Below are 12,720 nucleotides of genomic sequence, written 5' to 3'. Positions count from 1 at the left end.
TGGACGCTTCGCCACTGGTGACTAGCCTAATTACTGACAATTCAGAGACTTACAGCCGTATTCAAAAACAATACTATGAGGCGCACAGTGCGCCCGAATGCGTAGTGTCGGCAAATTCACTTTTCTTTGGCTTCTTTCAGTTTTGTTTATCAGACAGTCAATTGGAGTAAAGTTGTATCTCAATATTAGATAATGCACTGCGAAGGCTGTCATGCCGAAAGTACTGAGAAACAGACTTATTACCAAAGCATTGTTTCGTACTTAGCTAAGTATCATTTGTGAATACGGGCTATAGTCTATATGAAAAATGTCAACCGAATGTGTTCAGCAGTTATGTATTCACTTTTAAAAAACAGACTGCCTCGGTGGCGTAGTTGTACTGCATGCGCGGTACGGCAGCGCTGTGAGGACCTGGGTTCGAATCCCTGGTCGGGCAAAGTGATATTTGGGTTTTTCTGCTCAATATCAGCCCGGAGTCTGGAATTTGTGCCCGACATGGCGATAGGCTCGCCCCCTATCACATCATGAAACGGAACACACTCGGCGAATAGTGGGTGCCCTGGTTGCACCTCTGTATACCCCTTCGAGGATAAATGCGTGATGGTGTGTGTGTGTGTGTGTGTTTAATAAACATTCAAATATAAATTTTCTCGTTTATAATTATTAGTAGAAGTTATAAAGATATTAAAATTCAACGATAGATCACGTTGAAAATGCACCATAAGCCACCGAGTTTTTTTCAGCAAACGATCCTCAAGGAGCCTCGTTGCTGACAAGGGCACTTAATATTGACATTTTAATACACGCCTCGATAATTCCAAGAAAATTCTCCGCGAATTTCCAACGTATTTTCGCCGATGTAACGTTTGTTAGAACGCCCTTGAGGCACGGCTCAAACGCCATTGTTAGACTCAACTCACCGACTCTTCGGAACTTCGGCTTTCGTGCACTTAGGTAATGCGGATGTTGCGAATTTGCTTGTTGAGAGCCCTTTACATGTTACACGCGGATAACGTTTGAGGTTATTGAGCTGTGCGGTAATGGAAGCTTGAGCTTGTACTTGAGCTGCAAAGCATGAGATTAAGATTGAAGTACTAATTTCTGGATTAACGAGGCAACTTTGTGATTATTTAAAGTATAACACTAGCTTTTGCTCGCGACTCGATCTATGTAAATTCTGGGATTAAAAATTCTTTTATTGGTAGGGTTTTGGTATGTGAGGGGCCGCCTGGGTAGGTACCACTGCATTGTCCATTTCTATCGCCAAGCAGCAGTGTGTAGTCACTGTTGTGTGAGTTTGAAGGACATTGTAGCCAGCGTTATGAGACTTAACATTTTATGTCCCAAGGTGTACTAGCGCAATGGAGTGCCACACAACCTAGTAATTTCAAGTTCGGTATTGTTGCTATTGTTAACGGGTGATTGTAGATTTACAATCAAACTCGTGGCATGCTCGGCCGAAATGTTAAGCCATGGATACACTAGCAACACATATCGATGCTTGAAAGGCAATCTATCTAAGCGACAATCAGTAAATTTTTGAGTAGAGTGCTTTAAAGTTTTAATTTTCATATGAAAATTCGTAACAAATTCAACTATTTATTTTTAAAAATAGAGTCTAATGTTGTTAAAATTGTTCTAGACCTACAAAACCTAGATGAAATGTTGCAGAAAAAAAATCTAAATATTTATATAATTCATTTTACGTATTTTTGTCGATATTTGAATAAGGCGTGTATAAAGTACAATACCGGAAGATAACACTACCAAAAACAGATTACTATCATATCTCCATTCGCGTACAAAAATGCAAACAACTTGTATAACTATAAAATTAAATTTGAGCTGCAGAGTCGGCGTTTTCTTCGAATAGGCAAAATTCTATATAACTAGATACGGCATCCACAACGGGTGTCATTACCGGGCCAGCGTGGCGTGTAAACCGATTCCGCGCCTCGACTCCGGCCACGAGCGGACGCGACGAGCGGAAAATGATACTTTAGACGCGTGGTGTAAATTACAAGCGATGGCGTAGTTAATTAACATATGCGCAATACTTGCAATAGTTTAATAATCGAATTAAGATGCACACAATTATTTGTTTTGACATACATACTTCTTATTTACACATTTCAACAGAAAGTATTTTGTATTCAAGTATAACTTAATATTACGTCATATTTTTGTAACATCATTGGCACCAATCTAAATAATTTGATGCCGAGTATATACGTTGATTGAGTTTAGACCAACTCCAGCGTCGACTATTTGATACAAGGTAAATGCTATCGTCCAGATGTTTGCCAAATTTTAAGAAAACAAATACAAGTGGCCAATATAGACGAGTTCTGTGTAGCTCCCCACATATTCTACGCTGTCAGTTTTTATTGTGTGAGCGAGACAAGTAATTGCGAGCTATAATGAGTTGTGACGTCACGTCGCTGGCACGTTACCCTGCCTTCGCAGCCAGTAAACTTCAATCTAACTATCAAAACTTACATCATGTAAACATTTTGTGAACTACGTAATAGTTGGATAATATTATAATAATATTATGTTAGACAAAATTGCATAACCCGTGCCGTGATTGTAAACTTTGTCTCCACTATTTTGTATACAATTTATAAGAAACATTTTCCATTTTTATACAATTAAACGGGTATGTTGCTTGCCAATAAATTAAATGCCAGAAATATTATAAGGTTTTGTACATCATTGTACTGCGCTCGTAATACTTAGAGTTCAGATGTTAAGTTTCCTAGTTTACAGAAATCATTTAAATCGAACCACAACAATAATTACAAAATTTACATTACATTTCTCTTATCCTATATTTTTAATGTATTAATAATGTGGTTGATAGTACAAAATATCTACTTTACAATACCAAAACCATACATCATAAAAAATCGCAACCGCTCGTCCCTCGCACCGCACAATCCCGCAGGAACTTATTATAACTTTTGTTGCAGAAACCGCGGCAATCGCGCGGCCGGCCTAACTGGTTTACGTGGAGGAACGAGCTTAATGTCACTCGGTATTCACCCCCGCTAGTTTAGGGGCCACACAAATTTTATTGACGCCTTCAATGACATTCTTTCTCTATTCGATTTCTGGTAGTGGCTTTATTGTTGTAGTAAGATTTATAGCATAGCTAAGCTGTTTCATGATATGAAAAGGGGAAGTGATTTTTCGTTGAATATACAGAATGTTGCAAAATGTTATCAATAATAAACCTAATTACAAAGTGCGTAATCGGTTAATTTCTGACTAATATATAAAGATGAAGAGTTTGTTTGTTAGTTTAAACGTGCTAAACTCAGGAAATACTACACCGAATTTGATTCTTTTTCACTTTTAAAAGCTACGTTACTCTTGATTACTATGGAATACTTTTTTTTTCCGAAAAATATTTATCCCGAAAAACATTTTCACGCGGGCGGAGTTACAGGCGAAAGTTAGTAATGTATAACACGCAAACCTTATAGATTGATATAAATTGTAAACGTACTATATATAATTTTTTTTTTAAAAACTGATAAACATTATAAAGTACCTTAGCATAGCTAGGTATATGTTTAGGCTGGTTAAAAATAAACGCCACATAGCCTCAAAAAAGCTGCATAAGAGAAATAAACATAAAATAAATACCATCAAAGATTAGATATATATGTAAATCCACTCCAAACCGACTACATTCCGGGAACCGAATGGTTGTACCGAAAATTCGGTTACTCGATCTGTTTCCGACCGATATCGACAGTTCGTTAACTCACCAACACTCTAATTTCGTTGTTAGTTCACGAAACATTCACGAGGATTTTTGAAAGCTTTGTGTTTCTTTGTGTTGTAGTTTGCTTGTAATTTCATAAAAATAAAAAAATAATAAATAATTTGTATATCTACGTACTTATTGTATTTTTACGTGTTTTCTTTATATCTTGTGGAATACAGATAATTAATTATAATCCGTCTAATTATCGACTCGTTTAGAATTTCGTAATAAAAATAAACGGTCCCACTATCTATATTAACGTGTCACTGACAGCTTGATTCACGTGATTCATGCACATTAAGCAGAAAAAATTTACAATAACATAACTTTAAATAACAATATCAAAAAAGTAACCCTGTATTTACTCCCATACACAGTAGACAACGGGACAATATAAAAGCAATTTATTTACCTACTCAATCAGCATTACTGCATTATTAACGAGATTGTTTACAACACGTATCCAAAAACACATTCGCAACAAAAGTAACCCCTCGCAAAGAGCTCGAGCAACAAATTTATTTGATCCACCCATTCGTTTCGTAACTGTCTGCGTAGCGACTACGTGTCTACGTAGCTACGTCTCTACGCGGCGTAGTAGCTACGCGTTTTATCATATTTACGTCACGGCTAAGCTCTAGGATCACTCTGCAGTCGTACTCCGATATCGGGGATCACTGGAAATGAATACCGTTTGGATGCCGCTCATCCGATATGAAAATTGAGTTTGTAATTTCATTAAAACGGCTGAGGTGTTCGCGGATTAATTGTAACTGTTCGCTTTTAGTTTCTGAATATTGGAATATCAAACAGAATTATTAAGTTATGATACTGGGTTTTTAAATATATCTTGTAATAATTTGTTATGTTAACATTATTATAGTATATGCGCATTATGTATATTTTGTTATAGAATCAATGCAATGAGTGACTATGTATATATTAGTCACATTAAATATAAACACTTGTGTTCAAAAATAACTTTTCCTTGCAGCTCCGCCTGCGTTCATATTCATCCCCGGGGAAAATTAGCCTATAGCATTTCAAGGAAATGTAGCTTCGTTTTAGTAAAAGGATGTTCAAAATCGATTAAGTAGGTTTTCATTTTATCTATTACAACACACTCACCCCTTTTTATACCCGAAGGGGTAAGCAGAGCCGCAACCGATGTACCCACCTTGCGCTATGCGTATTCCGTCCCATGATGTGATAGGTGCGAGGCTATCATACCAGACGCAAATTCCATTATCCATTATAAATATATAAAAGTAAATCATAGATAAAAAGTCCTTTTTCGTACAAGACACCATTTTTTTTTTTATTTAGCGAATTCAAGGCCAATGTCTCTCCTATCTATTCCCGAGGTATTTGCTGAAGTATTCAGACAAACAACGGCAGGTATAAGTTATATAAAATAAAAAAATAAAAAGCCTTTTATATCTTGATCATTCACTAATAAAATTACAATATATTACATATATTGTAAGGTATAAGTTACTTATAATTAATTATTATTTACACCCCAATGGTGGTAGGGATAACACGTTTTTTCCAGCGAAAAAAAAACATAAATTACTTCCCCCATAGCATACTAGCACGCTAACTTTATTAATCAACAAATACAACTTGGCAAAACTTGTGAGAGTATATTGACTCTGATTATGACCCTTATTATTAGGTTGTTGCAAAATGACTAACTTGTGAATATGCTCACGCTATATCCGAAGGTTTAGGGAGGGAAACTAGTATATATATCGGCGCAAGATTCCCATCTGACAGCTCGCATGAAGAAATTCTAGTTTTTACAATTATTTGAAAATACGTCGGTAGTCTTGTATAAAAATTCATTCATGCAAAACATCGACAGAGCTCGACCAGTGAACATCTCTGCCGCTTGGTATTCATAAAATCTGTAAAGGTGACTTTATTGCTGTTCGTAAGTAAAAAATTATAAGTTTTATTTGATTCGGGAAATTTAAGGTCAATTTCATATTGTTAATAATCTTTAATAAAGATAAGTGGTGAACAACAGAATGACGATGGTAGTTTTATTGAGCAAAGTACCCCTCCTCTTATATATACTTGAGAGCTTTATGTATAGGCTGAAGGGTAGGTTGGTAATTTAAAGTGTATTTTTTACATGTTAGAAATGTTAGATGGTAATCTCTTTTACTGGTGGTGGTATGTATTTTATCTCCGCCCGGATAACGACCACCACAAGGTGTTAAAACCCGCCATAGTGACCCACGTGCGTGTCGCGTTCTGGGATCGGCCTGTGTATATTCGGTTCCAACTGACCGGCATAATTGTTTTAACTGCCAAGGGGTAATCATCTCTCGTCAGACCCCAATCACCTTACCATTAGGTGCAGTGGCTGAGTAGAGTCACTTCTGTGCTCCTATAAAAAAAATCTCAATCTAGATATCCGTCATTACAACTTTCGTTTCATAGAGATTTCTCAGATTTAATAGCCTACAATAACTTACTATATTACTTACTAGAGTAGACTGCGCATGATTTAAGTTATTTTTAGCAGATTTTGCAGAAATTATACGCGGGCAGTGTCTGTACGTAAGCTTTCACAGACTTATATCCGAATAGAATTTAATTATATAATTCTTTTCTGATAATTCACTTTCAAAAATGTTGAGTTGTTTGTACTCTTAATAAATAGAAAAGAAATGCATAGCTTTTGGTCCACAATTTACGGTTCTGCCTACTCCATTGGAGATAAAGGCGAGGACTTACCGTATATCATAGCGAAGGTTAAATATTTTAAAATCTAAGTCACTTTTACTAGTAAAAATATAATTCAAAATTTATTCAATAAGGTCGCAAAAGTAAGTCAATAAGAGTCATGTTATCCGAACACTTCTCCACTAGTATATATTGTAATGATGCTCCAAAGCTGTATTAAACTCATTTGTATTATGCAAATCGGGTTGACATGGATTTAAATCCCGTTTGGGAAATTCTCGTGTTTGTACGAGAATTTGTAAAAGGGATTATTAAAATTGGCACTGGCGGCAAAATTTTGATTTAAAACAGGTTGATATTTAAGACTTGTAAGTCATTTAATGAAATCTTCAATCACCACAATTATGAAGATCGAATCCACTATCATAGCGCATCAGTCCTGTATTATAAACTATCCCACTGCTGGGCACGGGCCTCCTCTACTACTGAGAGGTATTAGGCCTTAGTCCACCACGCGGGCCTTGTGCGACTTGTTAGACTTCACACGTCCCCGAAATTGGCCTGTTGGAATGGGATATACTCCGGCTGATATTGGAACGCGACACACGTGGGCCACTATGGCGGGTTTAAACACCTAGTGTACGGTGATATCTGGGCGGATATAAAATATATCCTACCACCTACAAAACACAATTCCAATACTGTTAATCAACACAAGAAATCTTAATTCAGTCGCAGTCGGCAAAGTCTTCTGTTTTAAACTGACAGATACCGGAGCGCTCAACTATTTAAACCTATTTCCTGTCTTAAGTAACTGGATGACAGCGAAACGCCGACTAGTATTGGAATGTAGATGTTGGGAATGATTTATATTTGTTGTTTTGTGTTTCTTAGTAACTAAGATGTTGGGTAATTTGTGTAGTGACAACCCTCTGTTAGCTATTCGCGGTTTGATACATCTATATATATAAAAATGAATCCCTATTTCCCTTGGTCACGCCATCACGCGTGAACGGCTGGACCGATTTCACTAGTTTTTTGTTGTTGCGTTGATTATTGTCAGGAGAAGGTTCTTATGAAAGAAAAAAATAAAAAAATTGCGCGGAAAATTAGGAAATTTAAGAAAACTTAACGACAATATTAATTTTACATAACTTTCAGTGGTTTGAAATAACTGTCAGCGATCGACCGAATTCGCGCGTGCATACATAGTTAAGACAGGACAACGTCTGTCGGGTCAGCTAGTATAATAATAAAGGTTGAAAACATTGTGTCGACCTTCGAGGAACGAGTTGTTCAGCATTATACTTCATTATGTTTATAATTTCAGTAGATTGGGATGCGAAATTAAAAATATAATAAAATTGACTTTAAACTCTTACATATTTCTATCTTCATAAGTATTGTCAGTAAACGTTAACGAAGTATCAGCTACATCCCAGAACTCCAAAAAGTTGAAATTATTACTTTATATTCAACCATCTTATTAATTCCCTAAATTTAAATATTGAGTGACAATAACCTCGCCACGTACCAGCAATATCAATATTAAAATATAATTTACTGTGAACAGACAAATCCCGGGACACTAGAAATGATGCGGTCCCGTTCCAACATTCCCGCGGTACTGAACATTGAATTCTCTAATCTCCTTCCTGTCACTAACTAACTAAGTGGGTGACAGCGACGCGGGTGTCTTCTGGGTATTCATATTGGATTCTATTAAAATTTAATCAACATTTCATGATTTCTGGGAGGGATGGAGGCGCACTCGTATGGAAATTTAAAATTCACTTATTACCAATATAATAAATGAATTTTAAATTTCCATTCGCAAAGTATTGCGAGCATATGAATGAACTGTTCTAAACAACAATAAAATATAACTTTTTTTTTTCTCTTTATCATGTACAGGGCCCTTATTCTGTACGATAGTGTAAACGCGTAACGCGGCCGTGTCATGTTATCTTCGAGAAATGTGCGGGGAATGGTATTCTGTAAGCCAAATTTCTATAGTCCTAAACATGATGCGTTGTGTTACGTGCTTGTTACACATTGTCAAAATAACGTGCGGGATAGAGAATAAGGCCCCTGTAGTTTGTACCATAAACTGATTTTGAAAAGAGTCAAACCAAAGTTTCTTGCCCGTTCTACCCTGGTGAGAACTGCTTGTAGAGTTAATATTGACAGAATCTAAATAATGTATAATATTTTACAAGCTCAAATATATTATTCCATTTCATTTTAGCCAACAGACTTCATCGGGGAGAAGTTTTGAATACGTGTTATGATTGTTATTCTAAAGTCTCAAATTCGATCTCCGTTTTATAAAGGCCGGCATAATTGTGCGGCTGGCGAGGGATAAACATCTCTCGTCAACACTAATTTGAACATATTCCATTTACAATCATATGCAGAGGTTACTTTTCAGTGCCCCTATAGAAAGCAAACAGTAAACCCCAGGCAGTAAGGAAATGATGGCCTTGTTTACCTATTGATAATTATTAATTTAAAAGTAGAAAAAAAAACGTATTATCGTCACATCGGGTGCATGAGACATAACAAAAGTGAAGATTTTAATATATTTAAAATACTTTTAATTATGTCAGTGTTGTACGCCTGCGATGTGCCAATTTGCACTGTTCTATATTAACTGAACATTCTAGTATTCAGCATATTAAAAAAAATCTCTGTCTCTCTCCAACATTAGCTGAACGATATCTACCCGTCTCTAGTCACACAACCCACTAATATTAAGGACATGAAACGGAAAATATCTCTCTCTTTCTTATTTAGTGCCGGTCGCTTCCCTAACTGAATGATACTACCGCTGTCTTCAGGTATTCATTCAAGTGATTTCTTCAATCGAATCCGTTGGGCTTTCCCCTGTGGCAGCTGACAGCCGCGATAGTCAATTGTCGTCTGTGGTTCGTTTATAATTTATTAGCTTTTGCTCGCGGCTTCGCCCGCGTGAAGGAGATTTCTGGGATAAAAGTCCCGCTAAAAAAGTGTCCGATTTAATTATATTTATGGCTCACTATTTTGGTCATACTGGCTTCCACATAAAATGTAGATACATGCTGTCGCATACTTTTATTTAGAACTATTTAACTACTATGGTATATTATCTTTGTCAGTATCCAAGGTTTCAGGCAGCGTGAGCCAAGATAGCAATTTTGTATGTATCGTTTTATTATGACCAAATACACAAAATCATTATAAATTATATCATATGTGTTATTCTGATGTATAACCAATATTACTGTAAAGTTTCATCCAAATCCGTTTCGTAGTTTTTTCGTGAAAGAAGAACAAACATACATATATCCATACATCCATCCTCACAAACTTTCGCATTTATAATATAAGTAGGATTTATTGAAAAACCATCATTATCGTATTAAACAACTAATGTAGATAGTACTCATTTAATTAATCATTTGGACCCATAGATTAGAGTATGACATTTGTATTTGGTCGGCTTATAATTTATGTGATGAGTGGCATATATTCAGGAGCTGTGAAACAGACCCTTAGTTAATGGTGGTTGGTACTAATCAATTAGTTAATTTTCAAGCGACTGCCACACCTCCACAGCATGTACTCAGTAGTGGTGAAGGATGAATTTTTCCAAAAGAGAACCCGACACAACATATAGATACTAATACGCATAAATTAGTACTGCAAATCGTTCTTATGATAATTCGATATCAAATGAATTAAGAAAGGAAAGCCAGTAAGAATCGAGTTATATGGACCCTTCACCGCTAGTACTCAATCAAAGTAAAATATAGCTTACATACACGTGAAATAACCTTTAAAATAAATTACGTGAAAAAATAAACAAAAAGCAATCGGACGCATGATACACGCCCGCGTCAAAACAGCGCCGGCTAACGAAATTAAAACATTTCGCTTCGGACGTAGCGTTTCATTCGAACACGAGAATTGTTTCGAAGTAACGTTTTATGCCGACATAACAGTTGCGACTTTTACTTGATCGTGTTTAATGTAAATGTCTTTCGTATGAGACGGTCTGTCTGGGATGCAGCTGTCTCTTTCTGTTGCTAAGCATATTGTCTAAGTTGTTATTTCAGCTTACCTTAAACCAAGCCATAGTAGAGTCGTCGTAGAGCACCACCCATTCTTCAGACCAGGAGTTCCACAGATACTTTCCTATTAAAAAATAATATGTTAATATACTTAATAATCAAACACCACATGAATGTAGAAATGTAAGGATATTCAGGCATTAAGGACGTTTTTCTTCTAACCAGAATATAAAATTGTTTCGACGCAGTAATGGAACGTGCACTCTTGATTTACAGCTGAATCGACGCGAATTTTCTCGAAATAAATTTACCCTAACAAGTATTTAACATAAAAATACATTCTATCATAACCCGAAAAGCTATCATCGACCTTACATCATAAGTACCGAACGTGTTTTTCATAACAACGTAGTCCGTAGCCGATATTCGTTTCGTAGCACGTAGCACGGAGACAGAACCGGCCATTCTACGTAGCGTAGTAAATACTTTACTCGTTTAATAACTGCCGTAAAACGTGTTGTCTCGCTCACACGCGTGGACTGCACCCACCCGTAGACAAGGACGTCACAACTTTATTCACGTAACACGCCAACGTCCCACACTCGAAATAAGCTCGCGAGATGTGTCGTAAAATGAGTTTCTGTTTATGATATTACGAACGGATGAGAATTAACCGACTCTGGGCCCTTACGTTGGTCACATTCGGGTATTATTGCCATAGTTATGGTATGAAGTGTCGATATTTTATTAGGAAGGTGAAGGTAGGTAATAAAGATCATATAGTAGGGGTTTATATTACTCACGCTTATAACGCAGCATATATCCGCCTTTGATTTGCGTAGCGCCATGTTCTGGAACAATAATATAGCAATTTATTGATACTTCATTTTATAAATACAGTACTTAAGTAAGTTTGGAGAGTTTTTGATACTTAATATTATAAATGCTTAAGTATCTTTGGACATTTTTAAAGTAAACGCAAAGTCGTTGTCAAGTTTGATGAAATCCTCACCAATATATAGACCTAGATTTAAAATATATGCTTCCTTTTAGCCTAGAAAGTCGCAAAACTTTAATTTCAAGTAAGATTTTTTACGTAAGCGGTGCCGTGCGTAACATAATATATTTTGAGTATCTAAAAATAGCTGAATAAACACAAACTCTACTCACACAAATATATACTAATCTTACAAATATTTATCCTAATACAGGAGTCAACTCGAAGTCTCTTCTTTCAAAACTCTCGTCCGTCACAACACGAATAATAATAATAATAAATAATACAAGCCCTGTATTATACTGTCCCACTGTTGGGCATGGGCCTCCTCTACTATGAGAGGGATTAGGCCTTAGTCCATCACGCTGGCCTAGTGCGGATTGGTGGACTTCACACACCCTCAAAAATTCCTATAGAGAATTATTCAGGTATGCAGGTTTCCTCACCATGTTTTCCTTCACCGTTATAGCAAGCGATAATTCGCAAAGAATAAAAAATATTTTTTTAGAAAAATCAGAGGTGTGTGACCTTGGGATTTGAACCTGCGGACATTCGTCTCGACAGACCGTTCCACGACCAAGTAGGCTATCGCCGCACAACGCGAACGCTGTTTAATATTTTATATCAACGCAAATGTACGCTATAACCGTAAAAGTTATTAATAACGGGCCATGCGGGGAAATGTAGTCTGTTTATAGCATCATGCCAGCATATTCGCAGTCGAAGCAAAAAAATATTAGGACTTTGATTAAAAACATAATGAACGGTGAATTAATGATAATGAACCTTTCCGAATGGTTCTTACCTACTGGTTGACTGCCGCGGTGGCGTGGTTGTTACCTGTAACGCGTACACAGTACCAAAGCGGGTACTGCGCCGAGGTCCTGGGTTTGAATCGCGGTTCAGACCAGAAATAATTGTAACTTGGATTTCCCGTCTTAAAAATTGATTTGCCCGGAGTCAGGAAATTGGCGGTGTGATACCCCAGTGCCTCGAAAGAAAGTAAAGCCGTTGGTCCTGTGCCTGATCTCTCTCCGGTCATGTCGGATTGCCGTCTCATCGGACTATAAGACTAAAGGAATAGAGAAGGCATCCGTGTGCTGTGCACACACTTCTGCATTATAATATCTCCTGCGAACCTACTTGATCTCCATTGAGATTCGCCGCCGTCGCCGAATTTCGGATAGGAGGGATTAATT

General features: G+C 36.8%; 1 protein-coding gene across 1 annotated transcript in view; it reads right to left on the bottom strand.

Moving 5' to 3' along the window:
- The window catches only part of LOC115450506, a 79,127-nt gene that overhangs the window by 41,959 nt on the left and 24,448 nt on the right, over positions 1–12,720 (bottom strand). Inside the window, exons 3-4 of the mRNA XM_030178537.2 lie at positions 11,328–11,375; positions 10,575–10,648 (exon numbers count right to left, since the gene is read on the bottom strand). Coding sequence (XP_030034397.2) covers positions 10,575–10,648; positions 11,328–11,375 — 122 coding nt within the window. The remainder of the gene's footprint in view (positions 1–10,574; positions 10,649–11,327; positions 11,376–12,720) is intronic.

Source organism: Manduca sexta, chromosome 13 (genome assembly GCF_014839805.1).
Source record: "Manduca sexta isolate Smith_Timp_Sample1 chromosome 13, JHU_Msex_v1.0, whole genome shotgun sequence".
Taxonomy (NCBI): Eukaryota; Metazoa; Arthropoda; class Insecta; order Lepidoptera; family Sphingidae; genus Manduca; species Manduca sexta.
This window is presented reverse-complemented; position numbering and strand designations above follow the sequence as displayed.